Genomic DNA, 18599 nt, shown 5'->3' with positions numbered 1-18599 from the left:
CCTTTGAGACTTGCAAGGGGAGCAGGTGATGGTTGTGTGGTTCAGATGGTATCCGTGCGAGCATGCGCAGGGGGGAGATCGCTGTCCCAAACGCACGTGGTTGCCCGCCACTTTACGAAGGGCCCCGGCAGGAGGTTTCCGCCTAAACCAGCTTGCCAACCAGACTTGACCACCAACCCACTCTCGACGGTGCACGATGACATGTGGGTCATATGAGAGAAATGATTGGCCTACCTGCCACAGCCCACCAACTTAACAATGGATTCCCATGTGATTCACGCGAGTCAGCACACCACATGCAGTGCTCTTGTACACCATATTCTGAAGATGGTGTACTATAGGTAAACCCTAACACGTGTGTGTATGTATGTATGTGTGTGTATATATATATATATATATATACACATCATCTTTATGAACAAAGATCTTGGGCTTTGGTTCTTGCTTGAGCTGGATGACAGAAAATTATCCTATCCGGTTCCTTCGTGATATTCTGAACATGGTATACTATAGATGAACCCTAACATGTGTGTGTGTGCGCGCGCGCGCGCGCGCGCGCGCGCATACATCATCTTCATGAACAAAGATCTTGGGCTTTGGTTCTTGCTTGAGCTAGATGACAAAAAATTATCATGTCCGGTTCCTTCATAATATTCTGAACATGGTATACTATAGATGAACCCTAACATATGTGTGTGTCTGTATATATGCATACATCATCTTCATCAACAAGAATTCTCGTACAATTAAAGAAGAATTATCGTATGATCAAACTATTCAGATGAGTCTTTGATATCTCATTCATTAGGGATTACCATTATATATCACTTTTGAGCTGCGAAAATAATATATGTACATTGATATATTTGGATGTGTTTTATGTTGTATAGGAAATAGATTTTTTTGTTGCATGCCGTATCTGAACATGTGGCACTTAAAATTTGTATCTTATGGTCAATCTATATGTCTCATGTGGGAGGATACATGGAATAATTACTTGGAATTTTGCCTTCATTCTGTATCTTGCCTTCGTATATGCTATCTAACATGAATTGAATGGCGGTCCAATGGATGAATACATGACAAGATATGGCCGCTCAAATTGAGGCAAACCATATACTATTCAAATTGAGTTCATATCTCATTCTGGATGCGATATCCAGCTCAAGCTTTGAACATGAGCCGCTGCAATTCGTGCGGCTTTTACAGCTTGCCACTCGTTACAGAATAATCCTAACTCGTGCATGGCTGAGTGGGGAGGGCAGCCTAACAGTTTGGTGCAGCCAAGTGAAGCCGGCGATAGCCATGAAAAAACGCCACCGTCTTGTCACGAGGTGGAAGGTTCTCTTTGATCGCAGGAACTTGGAGGAAGTTATCAATCCATGAAGTAAACCATGGAAACTTCTTAGGATCCAACACCTCAAAGGAAGCAACCTCTTCCGACACCCCTAACCAGAAAGCCATCCAGCCCAAAACCAAGTCCGAGAATCCAATATTCTCTCCGCCAAAGAACTCCTTTCCCTCGAGCTCCCCATCGAGTGCTCTCAGAGTCTCCTCCAAACATTCGATAGCTTTCGCACGCTCCCCTCCTTCTGCAAAGAAGACTCTTCTCACTGCGTCCCGACACTGCAAAAGGAGAAGAACAAGAAAAGCAATGGAAAGTATAGAGGCATCTCAATTAAGTTCTGCTGATGTAACCATGCTAAAGAGGAAGCACAGGACAACTACCATTAGTGCTACCTTGTCTTCACTGTATGCGGCCCAGAAACGAGCCATGGCTCGTTCATAAGGATCCTTCGGCAAGATGGGGTGATGCTTCCAGACCTCATCAATATATTCAAGGATGACGAGGGATTCGACGATCGGCTTCCCGTTGTGGAGAAGCACGGGGACTTGCTTATTGATTGGATTGTACTGGACGAGAGCTCCGCTCTTGTTCGAGATGTCTTCTTCGACGTACTCATACTTGATCCCCTTCAGCTTCAAGGCCCACTCGACTCGACGAACTGCAGGACTTGCCCACATTCCGAAGAGTTTCACCTCGCCGCCACTCACCATGCTGCTGATCAAGGTGAGATCGTGCCCGGAGACACGAGTACTTAAAAGACTTGGTGCTGAGTCTCTGCGATCGAGTTGGAGATAATGTTCGGATTCTTATGGACTTTCCATCCGAATCATCGTCCACTAAAAATGCCAACACGCGGACACTCGTGGAGATTTGCTTGGATACTGTAATTTAAGGAGTGCATTATGCTGAGAAAGCAACCCTGTTTGGAAAGATCGCTGTAGTAGCCAATAGATTACGTGGTTCGCAGATTTTGTGAAACTTTTGGAAGAGAACGACGCTTCACCGCGTGGTCTAAATTGGTGTCTTTGTGGGGCGAAGAAAAGGGGTCCAAATTGGGATCATGTTTATCATAATTGTTGTTGTAAGGTCTCGCGTGGGCGTGTATTTAGTCCCATATCGGAGCGAATTCATAGAGAATCAAAAAATCCAAATAATACCTTCCAGCTAGTTTTCTTGGATGAGTTTTTGAGTGTTAGCAAATAGTATCAAAACGAACTCGGCTCATAATCTATATGGATTAGAGGACACTGCAACATAGATTCATGGAGGTTGACCATGGGCCGATTCATGCATTGTTACAGCTATCCACAAATCTAAAATGAAAACTATATTTATTGGAGAACAGCGGAGAAACTAGGATCCCTAAATTTATTTTGTCATCTTCTGCCGACTTTATCCACGAACGGCGGGCAAAAAATGCTTTCTGCCTCATGAAAGAGATTGGAATAAAAGATCCAAGTTCATGTCGGCTATATTTTTCCGTATGGGATACCTCTTGATGTATGGCTTCTATAACCATAATTTTGAGTATAATTGAGCAATGCATGGTGAAGTTGGGTTCAATATATTTAGCTTAAAATTAACCATAATTTAATCATCAGTTTTAGGCTTGGTTTGTTTCCTATTTTGATCGGGCTTAATTTTGAATAAAGCTAACCATAAACCTATTTGAATGGTTTGAGTTTAGACTATGGTAAAGTTGCGTAAACCATTAAACTATTTAGCAGAATTGCTTCATATTCATGATTTGTAAAACCATCGAAACGGGCAAAGTCAACAACTATGTGAAACTAGGATCCCTAAACTTATTTTGTCATCTTCTGCCGACTTTATCCACGAACGGCGGGCAAAAAATGCTTTCTACCTCATGAAAGAGATTGGAATAAAAGATCCAAGTTCATGTCGGCTATATTTTTCCGTATGGGATACCTCTTGATGTATGGCTTCTATAACCATATTTTTGAGTATAATTGAGCAATGCACGGTGAAGTTGGGTTCAATATATTTAGCTTAAAATTAACCATAGTTTAATCATCGGTTTTAGGCTTGGTTTGTTTCCTATTTTGGTCGGGCTTAATTTTGAATAAAGCTAACCATAAACCTATTTGAATGGTTTGAGTTTAGACTATGGTAAAGTCGCGTAAACCATTAAACTATTTAGCAGAATTGCTTCATATTCATGATTTGTAAAACCATCGAAACGGGCAAAGTCAACAACTATGTGACCAATCATATAATGAAATGTAACAATATGACAAAGTCATCATACTAATTATAACCATTAGTGATTTAAACAACTAATTATGAATATATGGAGATGCTAATTAACCAACCTATATTTGAATTGAGTTTGATTGAGCTACTAGAACGTTAACTAATCCCAGGTTATGAGCAATTTGTTGTTCCCACCTGTAAAGTATATGTACTAGATAGATGTGCATGCGATGGGATTTTTTTGTTTGTTTGTTTGTTTTTTAAACAGAGAGAAGGAGGTTAAAATGTTTCTGAGAATATTTATTGATCTTAAATTATGTCTAGTGAAAATCAATATTGTATTTCATGACTTACAATGTATAGAATACCTAGAAACTAAAAATTATTAGTAGACCATTTTCGATATGGACTCTAAAGACTTCTTAAATCCATGGTTAAGATTCAAGAACACTTTGAAGATTGGAATTCTTGAGATTTCTTGAACTTATTTTTTTCTCTCTCTTTGATTGTATTGGAACTCCCTAAAATAGCTTGCTCATTAAAATGTTTGGTTACAAAGCAACAATAGCATTATAAAGAAACTTTTTTCAAAATAGTACAAATAAAATTCAGTACATGCATGATATCACATAAGCTGGGGAATGTCCTGCAGTGAAAAAAGAGAGAATAAGGTCACCGGATTGCAATATCATGGGATCCTTCCCTGGTGAGTTTGGTCGGTTTACAATCATATATATTAATTACCACTAGTTGGTAGATTTGTGTTAACATTTTCGATCAGATCATTTTTTTTTCTTGGCTTTGAGATACGAACAAGAAGCTAAATGAGAACAAGTCGTAGCCCCATGAACAGCTCAAAACAAACACAATGTTCTTCACACTCGCAGCAAATTGTAAAACAAGCAAGCAAACATAGATACTATTGGATATCGATTCAAGTACAACATGTGAAATTCTTCCTCTAATTTTCCTCATCCTGATATTGTATTCATGTCCTGCATCAAATGGTTGCGTCGCACCATCAATACACAGGAGCTTTGGTAGCTCGGATGGCCTCTTTCTTAGCTTGGAAATAAGCAAGCAGTCCCTCTCTAGCAGGTAAGCATTCCATCACAATACTAGAGCTCATGAACTCTTCAATCCATTTGAATAGGATGGGATGCTTTTCCTCATTGATCAAGCTTATTCCTGCTACCTCCTGAAGCACCCCAGCCCAATGAGCTATGAAGAAGGCTGCAATGTCCACCATGCCTATGGCATCACCTCCAAAGAATTTTTTCCCTTTGAGCTCACCCTCTAGAATGCTTAGGTTCTCCTTTGATTGTATCATGAAATTCTGCTGCATGTCCCCTTCGGTCCAGCATGACATCCAAATTGCAGGGATGCACTGAACATATGAAATCACCAAAGTTAATTAGTAATGAGTTGAAGTATCCACAAGGGCTGGAATTTATCTCTTTTTTTGACTGTGGGTGGGATTTATTTCTGAAAATAGAAAAAAATTAAGGTTGTTGTTTTTGTCGTCATAATTATTGTTGTCGTCGTAATCACCTTCATTATCATCATCACTATAACAGTAATAATAGTGGAAGCAGAAGGAGGGGAGAAAGAGAAGACCGTAAAGACGCTTGTTTCGAGATCATATGGAAAAGATGGATGATAAACATTAAATAAATATAAAATTTTGAATCTAAGTTTAGTATCTGGAATGCCATGAGATTTTATTTTTATTGAAAAAACTTTAAATGATGTCAAAAATAACCGGAATAAAAATTCACTTGTCTACATAAAGAATTTTATAAAGCTGACCAAATAATATTACTTTTGCCTTTTTTTTTAATCAAGCCAATCGTCACTATCACTGGTGGTCAAAGCAGAAGTGGTGGTAGGAAGAAATATAAGTTTCAAATTCTCATGGAAAAGGTCATTGGAAATCACTTTGGAGATATCCAACAAAATTAAAATGATGCCGAGAAAATTAGCATGGAAAGGATCAAAACTAATATTCCTATTGCTTTTTTTTTGTTTTTTTTTTTTTTCCAAAACTACGACGAGGATGCTATCGTGCCATCATTTAAACCTTGGACCTCTCCGGCCCATATGGAGAGGGATGCTTCAAAAAAAAAAAGAAGCTCATCTAATATTAGCTGCAAAAATCAAAGAAAACAAATTTCTACATAACAAAACAGTTTAATATTCGAATTCGCTACAAGCTCGGCAGCATGATAGGAAGACTGTTAACTTGATCAAAAACATAAATATTTTGTATCACCTTCTCATCAACGAACGTGGACCAGAACCTTGCCATGGCCCTCTCGTAAGGATCCTTCGGCAGTATGGCGTGATCCCCTTCCCATGTCTCCTCGATGTACTCGAGGATGACGAGCGACTCGACCACTGGCTTCCCACCATGGAGGAATACGGGGACCTTCTTATGGATAGGATTATACTTGAGGAGCAAAGGGCTCTTGTTGGAGAGATCCTCCTCTATGTAGTCATAGGAGATTCCCTTCAGCCTCAGAGCAAGCTCCACTCGGCGACTGAAGGGGCTTCCCCACGACCCAAGCAACTTCACTTCCTCAGCCATTTCGCTTGCTTCTCTGCCTCTAGCTTGATTGGCTTTTATACTGCAGCCATGGAGTATATACGTTTCTTGTTAGCTAAGGATCTGGATCGTGTCTCCTTGCTGAGGAAGGCTTGCGAGATAGTTCCATATTAAAGTCTTCTTGGATCTATCATGGAGCCTAAGTCAATGATGAAGGTTAGTTTAATATGGAAAGCTTTGAGGCTTTCCACCCTTTTGGTGGGATGACTACCGTGGGAAGGAAGTGATCAGGACCGGTAATATTCCTGCTTTTCAAAAATAAACTAAGATACCATTTTCTTCATCGTGTTTCCTTGCCGAGGAAGGCTTCCGAGTAGTTCCATATTAAAGTCCGTTGGATCTATCACAGAGTCTAAGTCAATGATGAAGGTTACTTTTAATATGGAAAGCTTTGAAGTTTTCCACCATTTTGGTGGGATGACTACTCCGGGATGGAAGTGAGGATCAAAAATAAACTAAGATATTGTTGATGCTCAAATTCTGTCAGATATGCTGATGATCTCTAGGCATAGAGGGCGCAGATCAACCCGCTCAGGCTACGTTGATGAAAGATAGAGCACCAATTGTCAAGGAGAGCCGCACATCTGCACACAAAAAGAAGAGAATGACCCTCCGAGGTGGCTCTAGCCGAATCTCCTTCAATGCTTAAGTCGGGTAATGCTTTAAAATAACGGCATGAAATAGCAAGAGAATACTCGACCTGGAGCACTTGGTATGAGAGCTTGACTGGGAGTGCTCGGCCTAGAGTGCTCGACATGCGAGCGCGGCCTAGGAGCTTGATATGGCTCTAGTTAGCGGACACGCATCTTGGTCCCCAGGGATGCGTCGACTAGAAGCATAGCTTTGGTCGGAGGTCGTATGTTCTGGTCTCTAAAGACTCGCGTCTTGGTCTCCAAGGATGCATGAATTTGGAGCATAGACTGGGTGCTCGACATGGCTCTAGCCGGCAAACGAGCATCCTAGTTTTCGAGAATACATAGACTGGGAGCTCGTCATGGCTCTGTTAACGGACGCGCATCCTGATCTCTAGGGACTCTCATCTTGGTCTCTGAGGATGCTTAAATTGAAAGCTCGGCAAGGCTCTAGTCGAAGGTCGCGCTTCCTAGCCTCCAGGGTCTCACGTCTTAGTCTCCAAAGACACATGGACTGGGCTTTCCTCGCCGGTTGCGCATCTGTACGCACGGCGTCGGATCTCGGATGGCACAGAAGGGCAACCTCCACGGACTCGCATTCTGATCTCTAAGGACACCGATCCCATATGCATGGTGGTCGAGTCTCTGGTGGCACAGAAGGGCGGCCTCCAAGGACGCGCATCCCGTCTAGCTAGAGAGGATGGCCGTGGAAGATGAGTCAAGTGAAAAAAATAGCTATAAGAGTTTGAAAGCCTCTTCATGGAAGCCTCTTGCTATGAGAGTTTGAGAACCTATCCTTGGAAGCTTGCCGCCGTCTGTGCTTGGGAGCCTCAGGCCGTTCATCCCTATTCCCTTCTTTTGAAGTCTCTTGGCCTTATTTATATAGAGGATGGAGCATGGATCCCTTATGATTTGAAGGTGACAATCAAAGGATTCTCGTTACTTTTTTTTATCTGAATTTACATTTGTCGTATTCTACTCCTTTGTTTGGATCTTGCCAAGAATTTAATTATTTTTAAATTTAGATCTTTTCAAAATACTCGGCATGTATCAATTAAATCATGACCAGTGGATCAGATTTAGACCGCATCAAATACAATTGTTCATCTTTTTCATTTTATTATTTTCAAAAATAAAAATAAAAATTTTAATTGTAATTTGTTAAATTTTAAAAATATAAATATATTTTATATATTTGATTATTTAAAGAATATAAATATAATAATATTGGCAATAGAGGCAAACAGGGGTACTAGTGATGTAGCAGCAACACGAGGGTGATAATAATAACAACAATGATAGTAGAGGTGGAGATGGTAAAGCAGTAGTGGCATTGATTATGGTGATAGTAGTGGCGACAATACAATGGTGAAGATAAAGATAGTAACAGTGATAGCGATGGTGGTGATGAAAATAATGATCGAACAATGGTGTTTAATGATAACAACGATAATAATAATAGTAATGGTGATTTTATATATATATATATATATATATATATATATATATATATATATATATATATATATATATATATATATATATATATATATATATATATATATATATATATTGCTTTTGATAATAGTATAAATGAGAATATTTTTGCTTTCCTTTTTTCTAGAAATAGTAAAAAAATGCCAAATAAATTTAAATGTTACAAAAGAGGATGCTTGCAATAGGGATGAGAAGAGAGTAGATGTGACCCTTTCCATCTTTCCACCAGCGCCCCTGCTCTGCATCTCAATCATCCCCTATTGCCATCGGTTTTTAATTCGCCCTCGCTCTGTGAAGCAGCCCTTGCCCTCCACCAAAAGAAATTGCTTATAGGAAAAAATGAAGACCTTGTTGGAATAAATGCCTAGAAACTACTATGTTTCTTTTTTCTTTTAGTAGTTTGTTTCCTACTTAGCATTATTTCTGGTCCTTAGACAAGCCACCTTCTTTCCAACTCAAACCAGCAGTCCTCTCTCTCTCTTTCTTTCTTCTGGGCCCAAGAGATACTGAAGCAGAGCACAGCTGTGTGGAGCTCCTGTCTTCTTCTTCTTATGGCACAAGAACAGTTATGTGGGGGGGGGGGGGGGGGGGGGGGCACCGGGGGGGTGGGATGGGGTGGGAAGGGAAGAGTAAGACACCGGGGGAGGGAAGGGAAGAGTAAGGCACCGGAGGGTGTGGTGGGGAAGGTTGGAGGAGGATAAGGATAATAATGTCATTTTAAATTTTTATTTTATTTTTAATTAATATAAATATATATATTTTTTAACATCGTTAGAATAATTGTTCTTATAGGGGTATTTGTACAATAACAGAGTTTTACGAGGGTATATATGTAAATATCGATTTTGAAAGGATATTCATACAAATTTTGATATTTAGAAGGATATCCATGCAAAAAAATCCTATATAAAACTTCCGTACGTCCGTCCTCATATAATTTCTATGCAGATTATCTTCCGTATGAATTAATATTATGTGGTCTTTAAAATATCTAAAGTCAACGAATTCATGAGACCCAAAAGATATTTCTTTGTAGGTTCAGGGGTGTCTCCTTTAGAGCGAAACCATTATTGCATCGTCCACAAATCACTATAATATCAATGAATTTGGAATGTTTTAAGATTTGTGGATGATTCAATAGTCGATTCCTGCGAGAGAAAAAAAGATAAATTTTTTTTCACACAAAAGATTAAATCCTCCATGAAGAAATTATTAGGTGAATCCTGTTGGGGGAATAAGGTTTTTCCCCCAAATGACACGAATGCCCCAAAGAAGCCGCACAATCGTCGACCCTGGAAGGCCGAAGTCGGCACCCGAACTCGGAACCTCCGACCTAAGAGAAACCCCAATGCCCGAGGCCTACTTTTGTCAGCCACCTACTACGGCTATACGTCTCCGAGGTCCGGCCAGAGACCGTACTATGACGCCCCTCCGGCATTTATTGCGCATGACCGCTGTGATCCTCCGGCACACTCCACAATAAATATGGATCTCCAGCTTACTCCACAATAAATATGGATCTCCGGCTTACTCCACAATGAATGCGGATCTCCGGCTTACTCCACAATAAATATGGATCTCCGGCTTACTCCACAATGAATGCGGATCTCCGGCTTACTCCACAATAAATGCGGATCTCCGGCTTACTCCACAATAAATGTGGATCTCCGGCTCACTCAACAATTAATGCACGTGACTCCTGTCATCTACGGACTCCCAGCTCTCCACGGCAAATAAGCCCAGCAGAGTCTAGTCAACTGTGATAAGTCTCTGATCTCGGCCATACCTCCGACACTGATGCAATAAATTCGCCTGGTAGCGTGCTAGTTCGGGTTGTACAACGCCCTCATCGCCGACATCAGTGCAATTATTCGCCTGACCAAGCGCCGACCTGAACGACATGCCGAGCCGTACTACGGCTTCGCCCCGTTACATCGCAGGTAAACCGACCCCCGGTCTATAAAAGGGGGTTGGAAAATCGATACTGAGGACACGCACCGTTTACCTCTACTCTACACGATTTGCCCCCTCCCTGACTTGAGCGTCGGAGGGCCGGCGCCGGGAGACCCGGCCACCGGCTCGTGTGCAGGCACCCAGACGGAGGACGCCGCCCACTGTCGGATCGTCGCCCAGCCGCGGGAATCAGCCGCTCCTTCTCGCCGATCGCCCCAGACGGAGGACGCCGCCCGTCGACGAACCACCGCCCCACCGTGAGTAACCACCTCCCGCTCCCTCTCCTCGACCGAAGATTGCCCCCGGGTCCAATTTCCAGCAACAGTTGGCGCTAGAGGAAGGGCCCGAGTAGCAGTCATGAAGTTGAGAAGTAAGGGAGCCTCTAACGTCTCCCGGCGTCCCCCGCAAAGTCCTGGACACTCCGTCCAGAATTTCCCAACTCCAGCTGACCCAGGTCCTCAGGTCCAGCTGGAACAGTTCAATGCCCTGGTACAGCAAGTCCAGGCCCTGGCCGCCGCCGTGCAGGGCCTACGGCGCGTGGAAGCTTCATCGGCGCTTCCCCCGCAGGCCCAGGCCCCGCCGGAGTGTCTCCCCAACGGCCCGGTTCTCCCCAGTCAAAATCTGCATGGCTCCTCCAGAGCCAACAACGGAGAACGGGCTACTCCCCGTAGGGAGTTACCGAGAAAAGGTTTCGATCGGAGACCCCAACTTTCCGAGGCGGAGTCAGCCCCGGACCGCCAAGGGCCGGCGCAAACCACAACGACAATCCCACGGGTGGGGGAGCTCGACCGAAAAGTTGAGCATCTGGAGCGCCAGATTGCGGCACTCCACGGCAAGAAGGCAAGACAGGAAGGGGACTTTGAGTTCACTGCCAAGTCCCCCTTCTCCCGCCAGATCGAGGACGAGCCGGTTCCCGTGAGATTCAAAATGCCTCAGGTGGAGCCCTACAGCGGAATCACCGACCCCCTCGACCACTTGGAGAGTTATCGGGCCCTCATGGCCCTACAAGGGTCCTCGGAGGCCATACTCTGCAAAGCCTTTCCAGCGACCCTCCGAGGGACCGCTCGGCTTTGGTTTTCTGGACTGAAGCCGAACACGGTGTCCTCCTTTGAGCAGCTCGGCAGGCAGTTCGCCACCAACTTTACTGCCAGCCGGCGCCAGCGACGGACATCAGACTCCCTCCTGGACATCAAGCAGAAGGAGGGGGAGTCCCTCAAAGAGTACCTGGACCGCTTTACCGCCGCCACATGGGAGGTCCGCGAGCTAGACCAGTCGATAGCCATGTCGGCTCTGAAAACTGGGGTTCAAACTGGCGAAAGAACTAAACGTGGGAGACTTGACGGCATTCAGCGACTCCTAGCTGGTGGTAAACCAGGTCCAAGGAGATTTTGAAGCTAAAGAGCCATCCATGCAAAAGTATCTCCAAAAGGTGCGGGAACTCATATCTGCCCTGAATTCTTTCAACATTCAGTACATTCCCAGAACGGAAAACCTCAGGGCAGACCAGCTATCCAAGCTGGCAAGCTCCCGCATGAGCGAGCTTCCTAAGGGAACCGCGCTCGAGTATCTTCAGACCCCCAGCACGGAGGAACCCGAGTCTACCATGTGCATCGGCTCCGAGCCAAGCTGGATCGACGGGCTCGTCTGCTACCTTCAGGACGGAACCCTACCTCATGACGAGATGGAGGCTCGCCGAATCAAGCGCCAGGCCCCCCGATATGTCCTATACGAGAACAGGCTCTATCGACGATCATTTACTTCCCCCCTTCTCAGATGCCTCCGCCCCTCCGAGGCGGACTATGCTCTCCGAGAGGTCCATGAAGGGATCTGCGGAAATCACCTGAGGGGCCGGGCCTTGGCCCATAAGATCCTGCGGCAGGGATATTACTGGCCCACACTCCAAAAAGACGCAACAGATTTCGTCCGCAAGTGCGATCGGTGCCAGCGAAACGCCAATATCCAGCGCCGACCTTCAGCTCTGCTGACCTCCATCATCGCCCCCTGGCCGTTTGCCCAATGGGGGATCGACATCCTGGGGCCCTTTCCCCTCGCCACCGGACAGAGAAAGTTCCTGGTCGTCTCCATCGACTGTTTCACCAAATGGGTCGAGGCCGAACCTGTCGCCCGGATCACCGAGCAAAGGATGCGGGATTTCGTATGGAAGTCTATAATCTGCCGATTCGGACTACCCCGTATCCTTATATCTGATAATGGTCGACAATTTGACAATATTCATTTCAGGGAGTTTTGCTCTGAACTCGGCATTGATCATCGCTTCACCTCGGTTGCCCATCCCCAGACAAACGGGGAAACCGAGGTAACTAACCGAACTATTTTGCAGGGACTTAAAGCTAGGCTTGATCGGTCCAAAGGACAGTGGGTCGAGGACTTGTACAATGTCCTTTGGGCGTACCGGACCACGTTCCGACTACCCACGGGAGAGACCCCCTTCAACCTAGCATACGGCACTGAGGCCGTCATCCCGCTGGAGATCGGCCTGCCTTCTCCCAGAATGGAGCATTACAACCCCGACACCAATTCTTCCCAGCTAAGGAGCAACTTGGACCTTGTCGAAGAAACGAGAGAGGTCGCCCGGGTTCGCATGGCGAGATACCAACAGCGAACGGCCCAATACTACAACTCCAGAGTCAAGCCCAAGCTCTTCAAAGTAGGGGACCTCGTCCTCAGGAGAGTCGAGGCTTCTCAACCGACCGAGCAAGGAAAGCTCGCCCCAAATTGGGAAGGGCCGTATCAAATCGCCCGGGTACAACGACCAGGGGCGTACAAATTGAAGTCCCTGGAGGGGACTCTGATCCCACGAAGCTGGAACTCCGAGAATCTACGGATGTATTACCAATGAAACCCTAAGGGGTTCAAAACAATCAGGACAATGGACTCAGCTCCTTTTTCTGCAAAAATTTCTCTCACCTTGATAACTGTAATCCTCTTTTAATATTGGGTCGTCTGTGATCCTCAGATTCCCCGGCCAAAATCGGGATGCCTCGAGGCTCGACCGTAGAGTCCCAAACTCCCTCGACCTCGGGAAGGATCGCAAGATGACGAAACGTGGAATGGAGCAGGATTCCTCGACTAAGGCCGAGATGCCCCGAGTGTCGACAGTGCGTGCCCAGACCCCTCGACACTTCGGGAAGACGGGGTAGTACCTTCGCGGCCCCCCGTGGCGCTCATCACCAACAACGGGGTAGTACCTTCGCGGCCCCCCGTAGCGCCTCCTCAACTAAGGTCGGGATGCCCCGAGGGTCGACCGTAGAGAACCAGACTCCCTTGACCTCGGGAAGGCGCCGTGAGGGGTGGAAAGGGTGGCTCCACCTGGGGCGCCACGAAGTGGACCCCCAGGAGCGGTCGACGATCCCCGATCCCCGAAGCGAGCGATCCCTCGACTAAGGTCGAGATGCCCCGAGTGTCGACAGCGCGTACCCAGACCCCTCGACACTTCGGAAAGACGGGGAAGTACCTTCGCGGCCCCCCGTGGCGCTCATCACCAACAACGGGGTAGTACCTTCGCGGCCCCCCGTAGCGCCTCCTCGACTAAGGTCGGGATGCCCCGAAGGTCGACCGTAGAGAACCAGACTCCCTCGACCTCGGGAAGCGTCGCAGGTCGACAGTGCGTACCCAGACCCCTCGACCTGACGAACGATTCCTCGACCAAGGTCGGGATGCCCCGAGGGTCGACCGTAGAGAACCAGACTCCCTTGACCTCGGGAAGGCGCCGTGAGGGGTGGAAAGGGTGGCTCCACCTGGGGCGCCACGAAGTGGACCCCCAGGAGCGGTCGACGATCCCCGATCCCCGAAGCGAGCGATCCCTCGACTAAGGTCGAGATGCCCCGAGTGTCGACAGTGCGTGCCCAGACCCCTCGACACTTCGGGAAGACGGGGTAGTACCTTCGCGGCCCCCCGTGGCGCTCATCACCAACAACGGGGTAGTACCTTCGCGGTCCCCCGTAGCCCCCCCTCGACTAAGGTCGGGATACCCCGAGGATCGACCGTAGAGAACCAGACTCCCTCGACCTCGGGAAGCATCGCAGGTCGGTAGAGCGTGCCCAGACCCGCCGACCTGACGTATGATCCCTCGACTGAGGTCGGGATGCCCCGAGGGTCGACCGTAGAGAATCAGACTCCCTCGACTTCGGGAGGTACCACAGGTCAGCAAAGCGTCCGCGGACCCGCCGACCTGACACAAGACCCCTCGGCCAAAGTTGAGGTGCCCCGAGGTCCGACCACAGGGTCTCAAACTCCCTCGACCTCGCAAAGAGCTACAAATCAATAAAGCCTCCCCAAGCCCTCTCAACCTCGGCGGGTGCTGTCGGGTCCGTGAGAAGCCCGAGCCCCCTTAAAGTCAAAAATGACTCCGCAGGTCGACGAGGAAGGGAAGCAGCCTACTCCACCATGCGAAGCATAACTCTGAGAATGAAAGAGGTACATTCAACTGGACGCCCTCCTTGTCAAATTTTATTTACATATTGCTGAACGGAATCTTAATGTTGAAGCCTTATCTCGCCCCAAAGTCGGGCCTCTCTAACGGGTCGGCTTAGGATCGACCTCCTAATTACATTATGCATGCACCGTTCGTCAAGTCTCCGAAACTGGTACAGAGGATTTCATAAATTAGTGCCCGACTTGGCTCTTCGACGTAAACTCCTACGTCCGGCTAAAAAGTGGTCCCGGCCACGAATGCGCCAGCCAAACACGGGTACCAAGGCAATCTCTGGAAACCCCAGCCTTGCTCACCGAAGCCTCGGCAGAGTCCGAGAACAATAACTACGAAAACCTTCGGTAATAACCTGCCTATTGGCCCGCGCTCCCTCTGAGGAGTTTGGAGTTAAGTTCGGAGACCCGACTAAACTCCCCGATTAGCGGCACATACAGACCTAGTCCGGTCTTAGTTAAAGGGCTAAGGCCCGACCTCGACACCTTGGGACTTCCCTAAAGGCTAAACGCGATGACCTCCACGTCTCCCAAATCCGAGCTATAGGACTTAGGGAAATTTTCTAAAAAACTCAAGACTCGGAGCTCCTCTTCGTCGGGATGACTGGAACCCGAGAAGGCTAAGACGTAGCCCGGGAAGAAGGGCAACTTCGTTAAGCAGCCCGGAAATTAAAATGCAAAGCTAGGCCATCGAGGCTGTTCGCTAAGGCCCTGGCCTCGGTCACGACAACAGAGGGAAAGATGAACACGGAATGGCAAAAATACTTTTTCATTAACAAAGGGCCGGAAGGCCAATTACAAAATTGGAAGTCGGCCGCTCAAGGGCCGACCTCGGATACAATGAAAAAGAAAGAAAAATACGCTAAGTCCTAAGCGGCGGGAGCCACATCCGGGGGGTCGTCTGGCACATTGATGACCTCAAGACCTTCCTCCGGAACAGGCTCGGGGTCGGGAGCAGGAGCTTCGGGCGCCACCCCGTCGAACCCGAGGACCCTCATCCTGGGTCCGCCTCACAAACCAACCTCGGTAATCCAAGAGACACCGCCCCCGCTATAGTCGCCTCGAAAGACGTAGGGATATGGACCCCATCATTAATTCGCCGAACAAAGTAACCTCGAAACGCCCAAGGGCGCAGGTCCTACCACGAAAATTCCAAGAAACATGAGGGTGCGGACGAAGTTCGCCCCCCAACTTTAACGATGGACTTTACTTCCTACGTCCGAGCCCACAAGCCGCTCGAACTCGGAAGTCGGGGGGTAGTGTTGGGGGAATAAGGTTTTTCCCCCAAATGACACGAATGCCCCAAAGAAGCCGCACAATCGTCGACCCTGGAAGGCCGAAGTCGGCACCCGAACTCGGAACCTCCGACCTAAGAGAAACCCCAATGCCCGAGGCCTACTTTTGTCAGCCACCTACTACGGCTATACGTCTCCGAGGTCCGGCCAGAGACCGTACTATGACGCCCCTCCGGCATTTATTGCGCATGACCGCTGTGATCCTCCGGCACACTCCACAATAAATATGGATCTCCAGCTTACTCCACAATAAATATGGATCTCCGGCTTACTCCACAATGAATGCGGATCTCCGGCTTACTCCACAATAAATATGGATCTCCGGCTTACTCCACAATGAATGCGGATCTCCGGCTTACTCCACAATAAATGCGGATCTCCGGCTTACTCCACAATAAATGTGGATCTCCGGCTCACTCAACAATTAATGCACGTGACTCCTGTCATCTACGGACTCCCAGCTCTCCACGGCAAATAAGCCCAGCAGAGTCTAGTCAACTGTGATAAGTCTCTGATCTCGGCCATACCTCCGACACTGATGCAATAAATTCGCCTGGTAGCGTGCTAGTTCGGGTTGTACAACGCCCTCATCGCCGACATCAGTGCAATTATTCGCCTGACCAAGCGCCGACCTGAACGACATGCCGAGCCGTACTACGGCTTCGCCCCGTTACATCGCAGGTAAACCGACCCCCGGTCTATAAAAGGGGGTTGGAAAATCGATACTGAGGACACGCACCGTTTACCTCTACTCTACACGATTTGCCCCCTCCCTGACTTGAGCGTCGGAGGGCCGGCGCCGGGAGACCCGGCCACCGGCTCGTGTGCAGGCACCCAGACGGAGGACGCCGCCCACTGTCGGATCGCCGCCCAGCCGCGGGAATCAGCCGCTCCTTCTCGCCGATCGCCCCAGACGGAGGACGCCGCCCGTCGACGAACCACCGCCCCACCGTGAGTAACCACCTCCCGCTCCCTCTCCTCGACCGAAGATTGCCCCCGGGTCCAATTTCCAGCAACAAATCCAATCTACCGAGTACCAACTCAGCAATAAACCAAGCCAATAATATCCTACATCAACTAATCCCCTCTTTGTGGGTATAAAAGATCTTCAGTTACTGTGTGGTTCCTACAGGTGTTGGGCGGGACTTCGACAAAACCGAAGAATGTGTGCGATCTATTACTTGTGTAGGGGAGTCTTATAATAGGTTCTGGGTCATCCTCTGATAAGAAAGGTAAGTTTACGTCCTAGGTAAACTGCGAAAGATACAACCCTGACAGCTCTTTATAGAAAATTATTGGGCAAATCAGATTTGCCAGCTCAACAGTAAACGAAGCCAATAATATACTACATTAGTAGGGGATGCAAATGGGTCAGATAGAGTCATAAGTAACTCCAACCTAATTTCTTGTTTGGATCCTAATTTTGGATTTAGATCCGATCCGATAGAAGATTGAGTCGGGTCAAATCGGGTCCACCGCTATAATTTTTGATCCAACGAATTATTCGGATCGGGTCGAATCCATGTATAACCCGGATCCAATCTAAAAAATTCGAATATGATTTAGGTCAACCTATCTATGGCTTTAGAACTTATGTTGCACCCCCTCGGGTTGCAGCCAACGATCCTAAATAATTTTACAGTACGGGTCGAATCGTAGGATTGAAAATCTAAAATTATCGAAATTTCAAATGAGTCGGGTCGAATCTGAATTCAACGAACCCAGATCCGACATGACCCAAACCCGTGGATCCTCCAAAATAGATCGAGTCAGGTCGGATCAGATTATGGGTCAACCTGATCTATTTGCAGCCTTATTCATTAGTTGATCTTTTTTTGTCGCTGTAAAAGAACTCTGGTTAACATATGGTTTCTACAAGTGCTAGGTAGGGCTTGGACAAAACAAATATTGTGTGAGATCTATTACTTGTGAAGTCAACTCTTATGAGGGCGTTTGGTAACCCCAACAGGATCACCACAGTGATCTAAGATTCCGGCGATCCGAATGCTGGGGTGATTTGATCCCCAGTGACCTAAGATCAATGTGTTTGGTAGGCCATGATCCAGTAATTAAAAATCTCCGGATATCCACGAGTAAATTGTTTGGTATGGTATGGAGATCCAAGATCACTCACTACATAATACCACAAATACCCTTGATATATCTTAGATGGATTTTTTATGTATTTTTAATTCTCATGAATTAAAAATATAAGTCAATATACTAATTCCTATAATAGCTCCATAATTTTGTCACATATTCTACTTTTAGTAGCCCTTATCATATATTTATTAATCATAAAATATATATTATAATAAAATATCAATATATTTATCGATATATTAATTATTAATATATTCTATAAAAATATATTTATTACTTCTATAAATTATTAATCTTATAAAAATATGTTATTTTTCATTTTAGAATTATTATTTTTATTTATACTTATAATAGATTTTCTTCATATTAATAATTGTGGAATGATTGATAATACCCCAATTTGATTTTGATGAGACCAAAGCATTTAAGTATATTTTATGTTATACTAATGAATTCAATCTAGTATCTCAGGCAAAATTTGTGAGAATCTTCTTTTGAGTGCATGT

The 18599-nt window shown here is 46.4% G+C and overlaps 2 protein-coding genes across 3 annotated transcripts; both read right to left on the bottom strand.

Moving 5' to 3' along the window:
• Positions 1 to 1080: 1080 nt before the first annotated feature.
• Positions 1081 to 2121, bottom strand: LOC103709647 (glutathione transferase GST 23-like). 2 transcript variants are annotated; one of them, XM_039132919.3, is made up of 2 exons: positions 1729 to 2121; positions 1081 to 1626 (listed from the first exon to the last, which is right to left on the bottom strand). In XM_039132919.3, the coding sequence occupies exons 1-2, from the start codon at positions 2056 to 2058 to the stop codon at positions 1267 to 1269; spliced, it is 690 nt and encodes a 229-aa protein (XP_038988847.3). In that variant the 5' UTR covers positions 2059 to 2121; the 3' UTR covers positions 1081 to 1266. The 2 variants fall into 2 exon arrangements, with proteins under 2 accessions (XP_038988847.3, XP_008793318.4); XM_008795096.6 differs by having other exon boundaries at positions 1741 to 2121.
• Positions 2122 to 4408: 2287 nt separating this feature from the next.
• Positions 4409 to 6212, bottom strand: LOC103709646 (putative glutathione S-transferase). Its single transcript, XM_008795095.6, has 2 exons — positions 5835 to 6212; positions 4409 to 4949 (listed from the first exon to the last, which is right to left on the bottom strand). Exons 1-2 carry the CDS (start codon positions 6147 to 6149, stop codon positions 4584 to 4586), a joined length of 681 nt encoding a protein of 226 aa, XP_008793317.2. The 5' UTR covers positions 6150 to 6212; the 3' UTR covers positions 4409 to 4583.
• Positions 6213 to 18599: the final 12387 nt, after the last annotated feature.

Source organism: Phoenix dactylifera, chromosome 17 (assembly GCF_051530095.1).
Source record: "Phoenix dactylifera cultivar Ajwa chromosome 17, Ajwa_hap1_PhDact_Kaust_v1.1, whole genome shotgun sequence".
Taxonomy (NCBI): domain Eukaryota; kingdom Viridiplantae; phylum Streptophyta; class Magnoliopsida; order Arecales; family Arecaceae; genus Phoenix; species Phoenix dactylifera.
The sequence above is the reverse complement of the archived record's forward strand: the minus strand, read 5'-3'. Positions and strand labels throughout refer to the sequence as shown.